At 32.1% G+C, this 18,776-nt stretch overlaps 1 protein-coding gene across 3 annotated transcripts in view; it reads left to right on the forward strand.

Moving 5' to 3' along the window:
- The first annotated feature begins 1,581 nt into the window (after nt 1-1,581).
- LOC108753569 (fibrillin-2-like) overlaps nt 1,582-18,776 on the forward strand; it is a 37,072-nt gene continuing 19,877 nt past the window's right edge. The window contains exons 1-8 of one of the 3 annotated variants that reach the window (XM_018495260.1): nt 1,582-1,696; nt 2,420-2,649; nt 3,915-4,221; nt 16,330-16,412; nt 17,722-17,829; nt 17,978-18,109; nt 18,296-18,398; nt 18,457-18,641. In XM_018495260.1, coding sequence (XP_018350762.1) covers nt 4,082-4,221; nt 16,330-16,412; nt 17,722-17,829; nt 17,978-18,109; nt 18,296-18,398; nt 18,457-18,641 — 751 coding nt within the window. In that variant the 5' untranslated portion in view covers nt 1,582-1,696; nt 2,420-2,649; nt 3,915-4,081. Of the gene's footprint in view, nt 1,697-2,419; nt 2,650-3,914; nt 4,222-16,329; nt 16,413-17,721; nt 17,830-17,977; nt 18,110-18,295; nt 18,399-18,456; nt 18,642-18,776 lie in introns of those variants that run through there. The other 2 variants (XM_018495269.1, XM_018495279.1) reach the window with 2 other exon arrangements.

An 18,776-nucleotide genomic window follows, 5' to 3' on the forward strand; every position in this document is an offset into this window, starting at 1 on the left:
ATTATATATAAAATATGTTTTTCCGGGGTATTTTTATAATTTAATTTAAACTATAATTTAAGTGGAATTATAAACTATAAATACTATAATTATAAAATTAGAATTCAAATTTTACTTAAATTTATTATTTTAGTAACTATAAAAATTTAAATTAAGAGCATTATATATAATCCAAAATTTAATGATTTGAAATTAGAACTCCTATTATAATTAATTAATATAGTAGAATATCCATACATATTTAAAATAACATTTATTACGTATATACTACATGTACTAATTGCGTATCCTTAAACGGACTTAAGAAGTGTCGACCTATTTCTGATTTTGATCTAGAAACCCATAGGCCAATGTCACTCGGATTTCTCAATTAAAGCTGCAACCTCATTCGATAACGTTCAAATGAGATATGCGCAATTATGGAAGCAACAAGAAAATTACGAAAATTATGAAAGCTTATCTAGTATCAACTAGGAAATTACGAAAACGCATGTAATGCGCGGAATATCTTAGCCACACGAATCAAGACCGCTCCTTCATTACATAATTATTCCTGATGTAACCACATAATATACACCATATGTATACATTAGTATAAATTATAAGAAACAATAGAATAAAATACAATTCTAAGGAATAAAATGATTTTGAAAACATGTATCCCGCTATATATCCGAAACGAGAAAATAATCAATCAATGATTTTTGTACATTTTTCTTTTATATATTGAATTAATCCGCCAACTGATAATTGAAATTTAATTCGATCATTTAATTTGTAAGGCAAAGAAAATACTTCTATTTTACAATAATAAACGATTTATTAAGACTGTATATGTAAATACACAATCACAAGTAAGAGTTTTTAATGCCTATTACGGTCGAAACTGTATCTTAGATGCTTTTAAATAATTTCTATGTGAATTTATATACTAAAAATGTAGTTAACTTTTATTTTACATCTCTCTTTTTCAGAGAAATTAAAATTAAGTAACAAGTATAAGACAAGCATTAATAGTTTTAGAAGTAAAATTTTGTTAGAACAAAAGAGTAGAGGAAAGAGAATTTATTTTCTTGATTTTTCGAGCAAAGCATACAATTAGCTACTTATTGCACGGTATCCTCGAGACAGATCGGTACCAATTAATAAATTGGCACGAGCAAAAGGAGCTTACTCCCCTGACTTCCGCCAATTTCGCGCAAATCGCATTCTTGACTGATCGATCAAGCATCCAAGCGCATCCTTTCGGAACGTATGCACGCGTGTCCGTGCTTTCACACATGCGTGGTGTTAACAGCTAAGTAGAAGGGGTGGGCCCGTCTTGTGTCGTCGTCGTCATCATTTTAACCCGAAGAGGGGGAGAACGAGATCGACGCGATGTGTGGACCAGAGGAAGAAGAGAGAGAGATACGAAGACAGAGAGCAAGAGATAAGGATGGTTGAAGATGTCGAAGAGAAATAAAGAAAGAGAGAAAAAGAAAGAGAGAGAGAGAGAGAGAGAGAGAACCCTCCAGATGAGCCCTCTCCTCGAGTCTACAATCTACAACTTCAGTCTCGCGTCGAGTCCCGTCGCGGCGCATCTTTCCGAGGTCCGTCTCCCTTGGGACCGATCGATCTCGAGCGGGCCGAAAGATCGATCGCTGATCCGCCGAAAGTCGGAAGTCGCGTAGGTGTCCGGAAGTATTATACATAATATGTATATATTTATATCAAATCTTTTTACTTTAATTTTCCTGATTGGTGACGTGGATTTTGACTTGAAAACTGTACATTGCTTGCGTGTGTCTCCTAGATATTTAAATGATATACATATATTATTGCTTAATAAGAAGATAACACATTGCGCAGAAATGAAACATTAATAAACTAGAACGTAGAATAAAATTATGTTTTAAGAATCCGTTATAAATTTTCTTCTAATTAATATTTATTTGATATTTGAGTTTAATTATATTTTCTCTCTCTCTCTCTCTCTCTCTCTCTCTCTCTCTCTCTCTCTCTCTTTTTCAAAACGTTTACCCAGATACAAAGAGTTCAAAAAGAATTCAGAAATAATTTGGTCATATGTCATCAATTCTGTGAGTTCATTTTTATATGGAAGAATTTTTTTTGAAACTTTTCACACAGAAAAAGAAAAGTTTTCTTTTTACATCTGAAAATGAATTCAAAATTGAAGGCATACGATTGAATTTTTTTGAATTCTCTCTATGCTTTCAGTTAAATATATGCAGTTATAGAAAAATTTGTGCTAAGAAAAGATTTTCAATTTGGAAAAATAATCTTCGCCAAAGATCTCTCTACTCCGTTACGTCAAAACAGAAAAATTGAGCACCACGTCACCAATCGTATTATAAATTATTCGCAGCACAAGTCAGGGATTAGATCAAGTCGCAAATCTCAACTGGAACTTGATTCGCAGAGTGCTAACCTAAGCGAGCGATTTTTTGAGAATGATCTTTGATCGCGGCTCTCGGCTTCTTCACGCGTGATCGCGCGCGTCGTTGGGGATCACGTCACGTCGAACACAGTCAATCGCGATATGCGCGATCGTCGACCAACCCACGCGTGTCGCAGATTTATTAGTGCGAATATTTGCGAGCGACTCGTGCTAGTTATGGAATTATATTAGACTGCTGCTCGTTTAAACAGGTACGTCCAAAAGATGACCTTTTGACTCGTCGCGAAGCGGAGATTTTATTTTTTAAAGGAAGAAAATCCTTCCCCTTCTTAAATATTCTTTTACCTTAGATGCGCTCTCTTGTTTTCAAGAAAAATTTTTGTCTCGCTGAAACGAAAAAATTCATACCTCTTCGAGAAAAGAGGAAATGTGAGATGAAACAAATTTTGATTTTGAAAAACTATTTTTATTCCTATTATATCACTAAACGAATTTTTATCGGAAATTTCTGCTTCCTCGCAAAAAAGGAGCTTTCAATAGCTTCGATAACGCCGTGGTACAGACTTTATGAGCTCATTCGTTACGGTGGTGAAACGCTCAAAGCTGGAACGCTCCAGTCGAGGTCCTATCTCAATTCATTCCGCTGGTAATAGGACGTGCAAGGCCTGTTCTTTTTTCGCAGGAGCCGCTTACGTTTATGGAACTTTAAAGATAGGCTTCAAGCGTTAGTCGCGCCTTGCGTTATGATAACGAATAGAAACTGCATGGACGCAAATTTGCAAGACTCGTTGCTTTAATTGAAACCTCCTTTTCCTTTTGTGACTGAAAAACGTAGAAATCATTCAAAGAAAATTTTAAAAAATAAAGGACAAACACATTTTTTAATACAAAACTGGTTATATACTTCAATTTTTATAGTTTTCAGATCTTTAATTAAAAAAGTGAAAAATTTGTATGTCTCTGGATTATTTATTTGTATAAATAAATATTAGTATTCATTCTTAAATATGTTGGGACAAGAGGACGAAGTTAAAGAGTGTTCCTAAAACTCTCATTGAATTTATAAATTTTCTATATTCTATGGCGTGAAAATATGTAAATGCATTTTAATAAACAAATAAATTGTTCGCCACGACAGTGGCGAATTTAATCATGAATTCTTGCCTCTTGCTCGCCAAAACGCAATGGTGGATATTTATATCAGAAGATAGTTGCTTTTATCTCATCGTACTAATTTGGCGCTTCCGGAAAGACATCACAGTCACGAGCGAATTATCGCATGTTATGTTTCTCGACGAGAATTCACGCGGTAAAATAGGAAAAGAAGAATGTATAAGTTTCAAAAAATATATATATATAATAAATATATATAACATTTTTTTCTTCTAATTAATTGATATTTGTGTAAGGCATTAAATAATTCTCGATCACAGTTCAGAGTTAAAAAATAAAAAATAAAAAAGTCAAACAGACACGGAACGAGATCCTATAAAAGAGCTATAAATTGTTTTTATAGGCAGTGTAATGATCGCGATAACTTGGGAAAATCCTTCAAGATCAATCGAGGATCATGTGTATTAGGTGCGCAAGTATCGAGGAGACCGCTAGTTAAAAGGATAATCCGGGATAGTATCGAAGAAGGAATCGGATCAAAGATAGGAAGCTACAAGTTTCTTGCGCAGAATGTTTACACTGCTATTGCTGACGGTCTGGATCGTCCTCGCATCTGAGTTCGTCCAGGACGGTGTAGCAACAGGACAACGTTACACCCCGAATCCGACTCAAGATCTGGATAACACTTTGCAATCGGTACCACCTCTCGGGTGAGTATTAGCTCAGCTAAATAGTATTTATTCGCAATAGAGTTATCGCCTGAAATTATAGCAGGCAAATTTCGGGCCATTTTTTATTCTAACCACAGCGTAAAAATTGCCAGATAACATATACGTATCAATAAAAATTTTAAAATTTATAATCAAAGTGTCACGAATCAGAAATATATGTAAAAAAATTTCATATATAATTGCAATGATTATGATGGATAATTTTGAGATCTACTATTAAAGGTATATATATTTACACGCGTAAGTTACAAATTATAAATAGAATTATTGTCTGTAGTGATTAAATTATTGTATTTGCAAAAGATGATTGAAATTAAGTTTAATTATAGAAATATTTGTGTAATAATTTGTCAACGAATTATGTGCAATTTTTCTTAAGCTACGTTATCAATATGTGCAAACATAATATTTGTAATATTACCATTATACATATAATATTACAAAAATTTATACTTTAAATAAAAATTATAAAATATACTATTGTTATTATCATACATAAATATCTATACAAATAGAGGTAAAAAGTACTAATTTTTATAGAAATGTACAATTTCATATATTTTACTATAAATTATGTAATTTTTACACACATTATTTATGTAATTTTACATACTTCTCTTACAGTGTATATTTACAAAATGGACAATATCTATATATTTTAAGATTGTATAACATTACAAATTGACATAAACATTTTATATCCAACAAAAAATAAATTAAGAAGCAGTTTTATTGAAAGATAACACTTACTTTTATAACAATTTGAATCTTTTTTTAGTTCTTTGACTTTTTTATTATCGCCTTGCAATAATAAAATGCAATAAATCAAACTTTGTTTGAAATTGTCTATAAAAGCTGACACTGGATGGAATATGCAATAAATTGAGGCTACTTTGTACTTATAGTCAAGGCTGTAGATAACATTAACAAAAAAGAATGTCTACAATGACGAAATATTACATACTTTGTTGTCCTTGACGAACTACGACTGATCACTTAAAAAGATTAAATCGTCTCATATGAGAGCGCGAGAGGCATCTCGTAACAAGCCGGTACTTATTTCGCTAACAGTGCGGATCTCTCGAGAATGAATGATTCCGATGATTCCTTCGCGCGACCACCGTCCTCGTGAGTTAAATGACGCGATAACACCTAATTGGGTTATCGGAGTGTTACGTTATACGCGGCGCGCTGAATTCTGCCCAAGTCGCGCCTATTTTTTTGCAACAAGAGTCAAGTCGCGCGCGAGATAACGTCTTGCACTTACGCCGAAGAAGCCGCTATTTTCGCGGCTTCTTCGGCGATGATGATTTCGCGGCCGTGCGGAAAGCAAATGGGATAATAAAAGGGATTAATCGCACGCGCACACATTCATTGCGACCAATTGACAATGGCATGCACGCAACGACGGAAATTATTTTTCCCCGCGTGCGTGTCAAGCGCGATTTATCCATCTGGCTTTGTCCGGAAATTTCTGATAGCTTCCACGTCCGGAAGCCTCACGGAGTAATATTTAAGAAGTTTGTGAGACCATCAAAGTGCGCAAATTGAGTATATGAGAACGCATCCGTGCTGATATTGATGTTATTCAAAAAGAAGATTGAATGTTTGCATAATTGTGCGAATCATTATAATTCTAATCCGCGTGGGAATATCTGCAGATCTCTTTATGGAATAATCTCCTGGTTTCGACACTAATTTCCATTACTAATTTCATTGTTATAATATGCAACTACATGGATATCCTCAGAAGAAAATGTTTGATATTATTACTATTTTGGTATTTGTGTGACTATTGTATAGTAAGATAGTTATGATTAGGAGTTCTATTTTTATTACTGTTATTACTTATAATGTTATATAATAATTACTAATTATAATTAATAATAAATATATAGTAATAAATAATTAATAGTAACAATAATTATATTTATAGTTTTATATATAAAGAAAATATATATAGTTGGCACTGAAAATTATAATTAATTTACTATGCAATTACAGTATAATACCAAACTTTTTTCTCAATGTATTAATACTTGCGTGCTGTCGAGAAAATCAGAACACGGATAAAAATTAATTCGCTTAAGACACACGATTGCATGTCGCTGTAGAATTATTTAATTTACTCGAGAGAATCACATTTGTTGTTCAATTGTAGCCTTTCCTGTATATAAAACCGATGTATTTAACTTGCACTGATCGTTTTACTGATGTGACATAGGCCTCAGAAATTATAATCTTTCTAGCGAAGTCGAGATATGATTAAGCACGATCGTTACAGTATCTTTAGAAGAATACAAATGATAAATGACAAAGTTCAACGATTGTAGGGCATCTCTTATCTGTAGTTCGCTGATTACGCGTTTTACAATCCTTCGCGTGTTCGTTGAGGCGCGACAAGCATACATATTTGTTCCACTTTGGTTTCTCGCACCTTCTCGAGTATAACGAAGTTTTCAATCACATTTTCTCGCATTTTTACGCGACGTATTTCGAACGCCGCGATCAAATTTAAGTGGACATTGACGCGGATGGAATGTGGCGATATGTCGGATGTAGGTCCCATCGGAATTGTAGTTAATTGACGTTATGGTATTAATAACGCTCTTAAATGTCGCCGATTAAGTAACGCTACCTAAACAACTGCTTTTAATTGCCTCTGACAGAACACCCGTTAATACGTCTACATTAGTAAGGAGCTCATTTAACCCTTCCGGTCGCGTATGTCTCCTTTGTCGGAACGTTTAGACGCGGTTTAAATTGTTTGGAAATTAAAAAGGAATCTTTCACATATCGATTTATAGCTTTTTAATTTAAATTTTTGTTATTTTTATAACTTGTAATTTAGCTCAATTGTCTTGCAACTTGTAACTCAAATAATTTTTAATTTGCACTTTAATCTATAAATAATCCAAGATGCTTGTAACCATAGACGTAGGTTACATAGAATAGAATATTATAGACGGTATTCACAGTCCATTCTTATTTTAAGACTGCCTTAAGTAATGTCTTAGGGCGCTAATACAGATCTTTGATTGATTCATAACATATTAAGATTGTACTTAAATCAGTCAGAAATATGTTTTAGAATTGATTATAAATTTGATTTTTTTTTAAATTGATTAAAAACAGTTTTTTAATTTAAATTTTTGTTATCTCTATAACTTGTATATAATTCAGCTTAAATGTCTTCCAACTTGTTATTCAAATAATTTTAAATAACATATCAGCCTACGTCTCTATATATGTATACTTGTAATATATTGTAACTCGCATTTGAAATCATTAACTTAAATGATTCAAAATACACAGTAAAAATTTTGTATCCGTGTTAGAAACTGTTCTTACTAAAGTTTTTGTGTTAAATTTTTAACATATCCATAATTTAACATAATGTGATTGAGTTAATTAAATATTCTGTTAAATTGATACTTAATATTTATTTCTATAATATTAAAATAATAAAATTTATAAATAAGTAAACAAATGATGGAGCAAATATTGGAATGTATTTTTAATGTAAATTTTAAGAGAAATAATTGAAATATGTTAATTTAGCATTATAATTATAAATATTAAATTTCCTAAAACGTATTAATTATTACATATTATAAATGCTAATTTTACTGAAGAAATATTTCATAATTGGCTTATAAATTGTATCAGTATTGATCATTTTGTATTAATTTTTTAAAATAATATTTGTATTATTTTTAATTCATTTTGTATTAAATTAACACAAAAATTGAAGTAAATCAATTTGACATTAATAAAATTTAATATAAATTTCCCAACTGTATACTTATATTATAGATTTACATCTATCAAAGTTTTCTGAAGTTAATATTGCGCTTTGTACCTTCCGAAAACAATCTGTCTTGTATAAAATGATCAATTCGATATGAGAAGCGAAATTTGATCAGAAAATCCTATTGTCACAAGTCACTGCATAAATTGCAAAACAAGAATCAAGTAAACTTTCATCGACAAGCGTTTCCTTCTCTTCCGTGCGAGTTGCAACCGCTACATTATCTGATTAATAAACACCGCGTTAATTAATTAAGAAGGCGGAGATGGAATGCGGACGGCAGGCGCGATAAAACGACGAGGAGCACTCCGGAATATGAAATGCATCTATCGCGGCATATACTGGTTTTTATCGACGCGCGCGAGAGATGACCCATTCACCGTCATCCGGTGCGCGTCTATAAACGTGTTGTGCTAGCGATTCATCATTTCGCCGAATGACGAATGATGCCCTCGCCCGCGGAATCCCGACGCGCCGTTCGTCGTCTTTCCGATTGTCACTGATAACACCGGAGGGAGCCGCGCGAATGATCAACTGCGTAATCCGGAAAAGATCCTCACCTGGGATGGACGCGCACTGATGCGCATCCGACAAAGAAATATCGTTGGGCATTATAATAATAGAACGGTGCTATCGGAGGTAACATTATCATATAAGTGAATCTAAAGCTTCCATCCATACGGTAAAAAATAATTCGTATTTGCGTTAAAACCTGTTATTGTTTAAATTTTGATGTTGAACTTTTAATATCCGCATGTTAATTTAACGTAATGTGATCGCGTTATTTGAATATTTTTGTTAAATTAATATTCAACATTTCTTAGTGTTAAAATAACATAAAAATTGTAAAAATTAATATAAACGTTTTGAAACATAAATTCTAAGATGAATAACTATGATGAAGAAATAAAATAAATATCTCTTTGCAGTGACATGCTTATAATTACATTATACAATCACGATTGCTCCTTAAAGGCACAAGCACAACTTTTAAATAATCAACATGTTTAGAAACATAAACATTATCGCAAGAAATGAACGAAAAAGCCGAAAAGAATAAATATGATTCCACCGATTTTTTAATTAACGTTGCTAAACTTAATAACTATGCATATCATATGCATTTATTAAAATGTATATTTTAATTAATTAAGTGTGTATGTTTACTAAATTTTACGCTTTGACTATGACATATATATATATATATATATATATATATATATATACATACATATAAAGTATGTTCGTAACCGCGGATATTTAAGATCGAAATGTAAAGGAAATTTCGGCACATTGCACATTATTTACGTTCTGCTGGAGGAATTGGATTCTAACGTTGCTCTCGTTAATAAAACAACGTGAAAAATGGAGTCGGTTTTTAAGTATAACGGGATCGCCACTTAAAATTATCCATGGTTAGTTCAAACTACTTAGACTGATTTAAGCCGCGTATTACGCGACGCTCGGCGGCAGGAAGTGAAGAAGCAACTCGTAGGGATGTAAAGGCGGTCAGCATTAGAGCCGCTATCGCAATCTTTAATGCAACTCCGTGACGAGGCGTCATTCGTATTTTATCGATGTCTATTAACGTTTGTTTCAAAACGAAACGGAGAAAAGAAGAGATCGTCATTAAATAAATAAAAGACTACAGTCCAATAGATGATCGGCATATTCACTTAAGTTTTTATATAGCTCCGAGAGTATTTTTACACTTTTTACATTTATCATTTTTTGCTCCGCTTGCACCGTTTTCGTTACATTGTGAACTTTATTTAAAATAAAATATTCGTATTGAACACCTGGAAGCACTTCGGGAAAATTTTGTTACGAGTGTACAGGAAGCCACGTCGAAGTAATGAAGCTGTCAGCAACCGAAGGTTGTTAAACCTAAACGACATACGCTATGTAATGATAAGAAGCACGTCATCAAGTTGTTTTTCTGTCTCAAGCTGTTTTCGCTCATTGCGCCGACTAATTTTGATTTGAGCATAATTCAAAATCGTTACTGTCCGCGCGATCGCAGAGCAATAATTTCCGGCAAGAAGAGACAAATGATTAAGCAAGCCGGCATTGCCGGGATTGCGATACCGCAGGCAAAATTTTACATCACGACCCGGAAGTATTCCGAGGTACCAAAATTTTTTTTTAATTAAAGATATACTGAGTATTTCCGGATAAGTGACCACCTCTCGTACTATCAGAGATAGACCTAATAAATATAATATTAAATTTAATAGTTTTAAACTCTATTCTAAGCACAGTGATCACTCAGAACAATTATCTATGTTAGAGAACGAAGAGATATGTCTAATTTTTGCACATGAAATAAATATTACGATGTAATAAAAGTTGTAGCGTTTGTTATTGATTCCGAACGACCAGAACTCTACAACATATTAAAAATTAAGTAATTCGACCTTTTAAGATTCTAAGATTCTAGAAGAGCGTTATTTGAGTGGGTCGAGTATCTAAGGATCGAGAAATGTCGATGCTTGATGTCTTTTCGCGCACAACATAATTGTATGTCGCAATACTTCGTGTCGTGACCGATTGCATTTGTGACACGACGCTCGTTTAAGGAAACCGCAAACAATTGCTCCGGCCATGTTTTTTGCAATCCTTCACGCTATTGTTTGTTTGCCCCTAATCACAATGGAAAAGCGACTGCTTTTGATCGCCTTAATTTTAACGGCCCGCAATTCGCGCCGTTTGTTCTGAAGCAATTGTAGTTTCCAATTGGACACTGTCGTAAGCAGTTAATCACCCACACTAATTAGATCTGTTATCTAGATGCTACTCATTTATACGGTTCTATTAAGACACTATTAATTTATTGGAAATGATAATAACAGTGCAATAAATCAGTTTTTTCTTCTTCAACAAGTAATGAGTTTTTCTAGGACTTATTACACTGAAGAAAGGCACATATATATGGTTTTAAAATAAATTTCTTCAATTATTATCCTTCAATCCCAGGAAACAAATTGTTATTTGTTATCATCAAATGTCTTTGACGACATTTAGATGTAAAAATAATGAGAAATTACATCATTTTGTTTTTTTTCGGATTTTTAGAAACTCCGATTAAATTGTTCATATAATAACGCAAATTTGCAATATATGTGATATATAACTATAAAGAATTCAAATATTTTTTTGCAATATATGAAAATGAATTTGACCATATAAAAATCGCTTTTATTGTTTATATGCAATTTTAAGTGATATATTGAAATAATAAAATTTATCAGTAGATAATATTTAATGTCATAAAATTAAACTGATTTACAAGGTTTCTATTTTAAACACCTGAATGATAATTCTTATATTTTGCTCTGTAAAAATTTATGTATAATGAAACCTTTTTATATTTATTCTTTTACAATATCTAAATATAAAAAATCATGATTTGAGTGTTTCAAAACAGAAATCTTGTAACACAATGTATAAATTAAATATAGTAATTATTCATTTTATGATACCAAAAGCACTATTATATCTGAAAAAATATATCTATATACATATATTAAATCAAGTTGACATTTATGGTACATTTAGAAACAATTTTTAAAGGAAATGATAATATTATGAAAATATGTATTAAATTAATTATCAATTTAATAAATGGACTATTAATATATATTTCAAAAACAAAAAATATTATTAGGTATGAGATTCGCTCTGCCGCTACTTATACCTTTGTGTAATAATATGAAACATCGGCTCGAAAAAGAATTAATATAAATAAATTCGAATCAAAATTATGATAAATAAAAATTGAGAAGTTGAAAATTGTTTAAAATTATAAAAAATACGAAAAGCGTAAAGAAAGTGAGGTTTGTATTTCCGTCAAAGTGATGAGCGTGAGTGAATCTCTCCGCGAAAAGATCTTCAAATAAAGATATCGGCCGATGAACACATTGCGCATTGATTTCAGTGCTTGTTAGGACACGCTATCATTACGGGCGGGTGTCAAAATTACACCCTGTCGACACGGTTATAACGTGTTGATCGGCGCGATCGGACACCGCGATACAAGTTCGACAGTGGACCAATCTCCCAAGGAGCATTCATTTGCATACAGATTGGATTAAAGCTTATTTCGGCTACGAGGTGATGATCGACCGCGCTCCTCGTAATTCTACCGTCAATTATTGTTATTATTATTATTACCACTTGAACGTAAGCTTCACTACAATTTTCCAATTAACGACGCGTATCAAAGTTAGTCATCTCGCCGATTTCCAACTTTTACCGTAATGACAATCGGTGTTTTAACGGGATCTGATTTTTATCGTCAATAATAAGAGTAAAATACAAAGGAAGATAAACTCAAATGCAGGATGAGAGAGATTTTAAAAATTTTTCACAAAAATCAAATAAGACCATTTTTAAAATCTGAATTATGGCGCCAAATTGTACTCTATCAGTGGCGTCACATCAGAAGTAATTTTATTCCGACAAGAATCAAACAGAAAATGGGAAATAAGTATAAGAGTTTAACATTTGCAACGGTTGTTTTTGTTAAAAGAACAAAACATAAAATTTTGTAAATAAACGTTGAAAAAACAGTTACTTTATACTTTAAATAACATATTTTCTTCATCTTTGTCATTATTAATGTTTAAAAAAGGTAAATATGAAATATTATGGGATAATTAGATAGTAAATATAAAATTTTCACACAAACCAAACAATTTTAGTTTTTTTTTTTTCTAAATGGAATAAATGCCTTAAAAATATTTATTAAATATTATTTCTAAAACTTTATACATATATATCTACTAGATATATGTTCGGAGAAAGGTAATCATGTTTATGTAATAAACGATTCTTTTAGTTTCTTGAAAATTTAACTTTTTCCACTTGTTTGATTTTTGTAAAAAATACTCTTCATTTACTCTTAAACGAGTTTGGGAAGAGTTGAGTTCTTTATAACACTAAATTATCCAAAATGGGGCTCTCACTTCCTTTTTTTTTAAGTCGGGAGATCGTTCACCGACGTAATCGCGTGTAAACATCCGTCAGGTATACACCCCGAGCAGTTAGTGGGCCACTGTTTGAGCAAGATTGCTTCATCACGCGCTGTGCACACGCATTAATATCGCTTTACAAGCGCCCGCCATAATGCCCCCGCCGGCAAAGGTGATACGCGCCAAGCATGTAACGCGTATGTCAGAAGTCACGGGAGGAGATGTACGAAAAGGAAAAGCGTAAGAGATGCTGGACACGCGAGTGCATTAATCTCCCTCGCGCCAGCGAAAACGAGAAACGCGCGGGACGAGTTTGCCACACCGAGTCCTGCTTGAAAGGCACGCGAGGGAATGCAAAGGCCGGCCGCGTTGCACCGAGAGAGCTCAGCGCGATCTCGTTCGAAAGATCTTAAAATCGCAAAATCTTGGATTTCATCTCTGATACGAACATGCCTATTGATTCAGTACGCCGGAACTTGGATATTTCGGAAGATTATCCAAGCATCGTGAAATTCTGAAGGAAATTCTCTCTACGGTCGAAGAATCTTTGAATTGGCAAACTCTTACAAAAATTTAATATTGGAAAGTAACAATTACCAAGAAAATATTATTAAGAGGAAGAATTCTTTAAGATGACTTTTTAAAGATTTATAAAAATATTATTAGATCTATCCTTGACTGAATATAGCCTTCTTTACTTATATATTGAATTTCACAAAGACCTCACTAAAATCTCTTAAAAAATGATATCAAAAAATTATTGTTCTGTCAGGTGTCTTCTAAAAGAACTTTTTATAGTATCTACTTGTAAATGTTATTAGTAAGCAATTACGGGGCACCGCCATCAAACGCGGCGGAGCTCTGTTTATCGTAAAAATCATGAACAACAAAAAAAGAGGTACAACGTTATAGGTAAATATATGTAAGACATTGTAAGATCATTTATTCGTGTTTTAAGAAAATGAAATTTTTGAAGTAGGCCCTTAAAATAGGATCCCATGAAGGGATAAAAGTAAATTAGATATATTTTAACATTATAATTACGCGTTTAGTTTTGTATCAAAATAATTAAGTTAATCGGTTAAAATTAATTAAGGACTTCGATATTTATAAGAGATCAGATTTAGAAATTCTTTTAGATGTTATTTAAATGACATATTCCTTTTTTATTTAAAATCGACATTAGACAACTTATTGATATCGTTATGTTATTTTCGAGATTATATTGCCGAACTAATTAATCCTACTCTCAAATATGAGCTCTTGAAGAATTCTGATAACATAATGTTTACTGTATAATTAATATTGGAAGGATCGAGGCAATTTGATTCCTCGCGAAATTCAAACTGCTATTAACTTTTTTCAACTTTTTTCTTTGCTTCTACGTGATATCCTCTTGTAATTTTTATTATTTTTCATGTTTTCAATTTAAAGTAAAAAACTGTTTTAAGTATGTACATATAAAGTAATGATTGAATTGTTTTTCTTTTTATTTGCCTATCTATATCTAAAAGAACCGTTGAAATGAATTAACTGACCTTATTATATTTGATATTACTTTCGTATACGTTGTACGATGTTATTTACAAATTTATGACTTTAAACGTTCAATAAATTATAGTTATATTATTGCTGAAATAATTAATGTTAAATACGATTACCTATACATTTCGTATCTACCTATTTATTGTTTATAAAATAAAGGAACCAAATTGACTCCTACGGTCTTTCCTTTTAGAGAGATCGTCAAATCCGATCTTTTAGTGTTAAGCGCTAAACAATAGTACTTTTAATATTCAAAATAAGTAATTAATTACTATCTCTCATTATTAAATTAGCCAGTATTAAATTAGATTTCCCTGTAAGGGAAGTTCAATGTCCTCTGAACCACAGCCCTATAAACCTTGTGTTAGATAATGATCGCGTTATCACCCATGCGATAAAAAATGGCGTGACGTGAGAAAGCCAGCGTACTCCAGCGTTTGCGATTGCGGCGCCAAGGAGCCTAAGTGGCGGCGTTTAAAGCCGGTCGCGGTTCATAGCAGCTGACGTTAATTACGAGGCGCCAGATGTGAATGGCCGCCTTGTTCCGAGGTGGCACTCCGCTCTCTTCCTATTCTTCCTTTTCTTTTTCTCCGTCCCTCTCTCTTTTTCTCTCCTCTCTTCTTGCGCGTGCCACGATGCCGCGGAAACGCCACGTTTCCGCTTGCGGCATCTTCAAGCTGGCGCCATAAAGAGCAACCTATGACTCATGATTAATTCTTGCTTCCATAATTTCGGAAATTAATAAGGAAACTTATTTGGAAAGCGGTCCCAAAAAATTCATGTATTCAAGAATGTAAGGAAAGATTACAGAATACGTATCAATCTTTTAGTCCTACGATAATTATACGATTTAAGGTTTAAATAATTAGAAATCTATTCATCTATAGCAATTTATAATCTATTCAACTATAGCATATTTATAATAATAGAGTATTATACATTACAATATTATATTATATAATATCACAAAATATTAAAACATAACGTTATTTTGCCACTTCTGTAAAATTATATATCTAATGTCATCGTTATTTTTATTTAAAATAAAAAATAAATAAATATATAATTTTACAGATATAACAAAACAACGTCACGTGTTAAATTAAATAAATTCGTACGAAATAAAATAATTTATTCAATTTTATTAATTTTAGTATATATGTATCGAATTTATTTAACATAATTTTTATATACAAATTTTTAGCAATTTTTGTTTGAATAGAAATTCAAATTTCATTGTAATAGAAACAACTAATTGTTAATTGTGCACGAACGTTGCAGTATTCCTTACAGGTTTTCTGGCAGTATTTGCAAATGGCTCAAAATTAAGCTGAAACATGTAAGGTCGCGTATTTACTCACTTTTGTTCTATAAATTCATGCATTTATTAACAAACGTGAGGTGTGAATATGGACTGTAATATACGAGTACCTATTCTTTATTTTATTAAATTCGCTCTATGTAATATTATATTTGATATTTTATTTTTGCGCACTCTAATTTCCACGCTTGACTCTTATCTACTCTTTTCTTGTTTTGCATTTTTAATTTGTTAAAAAATCTTTTTTATTATCTCATTCCAAGTTTCATATTATTGTTTTTGTTAAGGAAAACCGTACTTCAATCTTGAATCAGTCAATTAAATTAAACATTATTATGTTTTGTTTAATAATTAATTGAATCCCATTTGTATGTAGATTCTTTTACAAAATGTGTGCATATCTCAGAAATCGAAAAACATGTTAAAAATGCTTCTAGGCCGAACGTATGCAGATCGAGATACAAAAACTATTGCTGTCCAGGATGGTCAAAAAAAGTGGAAACAGGCTTGTGCGTCATTCGTAAGTAAAGACATTGATCCAATTTTACTAAAACATTATTTTGCTAAAATTTATAATAATAATAAATTAATTATACATATATATTTATAATTATAATTATATATATATATACATATATAATTAATTATGTAACTACGTATAGTAATAAAGATGGTGACCCACTGACACAATAAAAAAATATGAAAAAAGCAAACTGTAAGATTAAAATTAAAAAAAAAAAAATTAAAATTTTTATTTATGAAATAAATTCAAAATGCAAAGATATGATTGCAAAGATATTTCATTCTTCCTCAAATTTTATGATAAATTAATTAATCATGTTACATTGCAATTAATAATTATAAATTAAAAGAAGCGGAATTTAAAATACATAATAACACGAAATAATCATAAAATCATATTACTGGCATTAATAAAGTAAGCTACGATTCAGAATGAAATAATTCATATCCTTTCGATTCTATCGGACTTCCCGCGAGATATTCACGGAATAGAAAGCGTTATTAATATCGAGCAAAAGGAACCACCTATCATTACCGATATTGCTCGGGAATGATAACGATCGATGCAATTACATAACGGACAAATAGACATTTATGCGACACGAACGGCCGCCTCGAATAAAACTGGTTTAATGACCTGTTATGTGCTTCCTGTTGATCACATTGTCTGAAGGTAATGTGGCCGCACTTCGTCCGCGATTTGCATTCCGTCACAATTTCCGGGTGTCTGACAATATAATTATTAACAATAATTAGTGATGTCTTAAAGATGTTGAATTAACATCACGCCTTTTAATTATAATTATAATTATAATTATTATAAATTTGTATTGAAATATTATAAAATTTAATTTAGTGTAACAATAAAATAATAGTAGTTTAGGCTCTCTTTTCTGTTTATGTAAAAACATCAAATCATCTAAATTCCCTGCCTTTTAAAATTTTTGCTATAGTTAAATAAAATATTTCTAATCGCAAAAAAAAAGAAAGTGACATAAATCCAAGATTCGGGATAGGTCACAAGTTCATAAAAATGTCATTCTATTCTTCTTGGCGATTCTTCTCCAAAAGTCAGAACAAAGACAGAACTTGTGTTATCAAATGGAAAGCACCCTTCACTTCTTTATATGTATATGTGATTGTGTTTTGGATGACATTTATTGATTTCTTGTTAAATTTTTAGATTAGATTTTAAACAATATTGAATGAAAATCGATCGATAAAATTAAATAAATGAATGGACAAACACGTATCATATTCGATCAAAGCGGTTTATCTTAAATTTTAAATATCATCCATTGTTTTAGCGATTTGCGCAAAACGCTGCGGTCTTCTTGGCAGATGCATAAGACCGAATCTCTGTTTATGTGAGGGCGGCGTTGTCGCTTCCGCTTGTGGCAATGGTCAAAGCAAAGGTGAGACATATACCGAATGTTCTCCAGAATTTTCAAATCAATGCTTTTGTAAAATTGTTAGTCATTTTTGAACGGTTTTGAAGACAATAGTGGATTTATTAAAAATAAAATTTGTTGATGATCTGATCAACAAATATGTCATCAACAGTCATCGCCGAGACCGGAAATGGCGGTGATCGCGGCGAGGCAGGCAGATGTAAGGTCCATTGCATAAACGGAAACTGTGTCGACGGCCGATGCCAGTGTCGCAGCGGGTACCAAGGAGAATTCTGCAATGAACGTAAGTCCAATTAATCTCGCAAACTGAAATAAAATCATAGATTCTTAGAGTTTTACAAAAACAAATTACAATTCTATCTTGAATTAGAGCATATCTTAGATATCAAAAAAGAGAAAGGAAATAAAGAATTATTTAAAAAAATAATTAATAATAAGATGAAATAATTAATAGAAGATCACTTCTTAGCAATTTGTCGCGAGCCTTGCTTAAACCAGGGAAGATGCATTGGTCCAGATCGTTGCGCTTGCATTTACGGTTACACCGGAAGACGTTGTGAAACCGATTACAGGTAAAATAACGAATATATCTGTGTATCGCCTTATACTTTCATGTACTTTCGTGTCTAGGACTGGACCCTGTTTCACGAAAATAAAAAATGGTCAATGCTTGGCAAGCCTTCAAGGAGTGGTTTGCACACGACAATTGTGCTGCGCCACGGTGGGCAAGGGTTGGGGTCACCCCTGTGAGAGATGTCCAGTCAGACTGGATTGTGAATTGGGTTACTTGAAAACCAATCAGGGTCAATGCGTCGGTACGTTAACGTCTCATTAACTTTTGATATACAGATTATCATCAAAAATATCATTTAATCATTAAAACGTATAACTTAAAAGTTCTATAGTTATTGGAATAAATCATAATTATAATATATAATAATAATAATATA

Source organism: Trachymyrmex septentrionalis, unplaced genomic scaffold (genome assembly GCF_001594115.1).
Source record: "Trachymyrmex septentrionalis isolate Tsep2-gDNA-1 unplaced genomic scaffold, Tsep1.0 scaffold114, whole genome shotgun sequence".
Taxonomy (NCBI): domain Eukaryota; kingdom Metazoa; phylum Arthropoda; class Insecta; order Hymenoptera; family Formicidae; genus Trachymyrmex; species Trachymyrmex septentrionalis.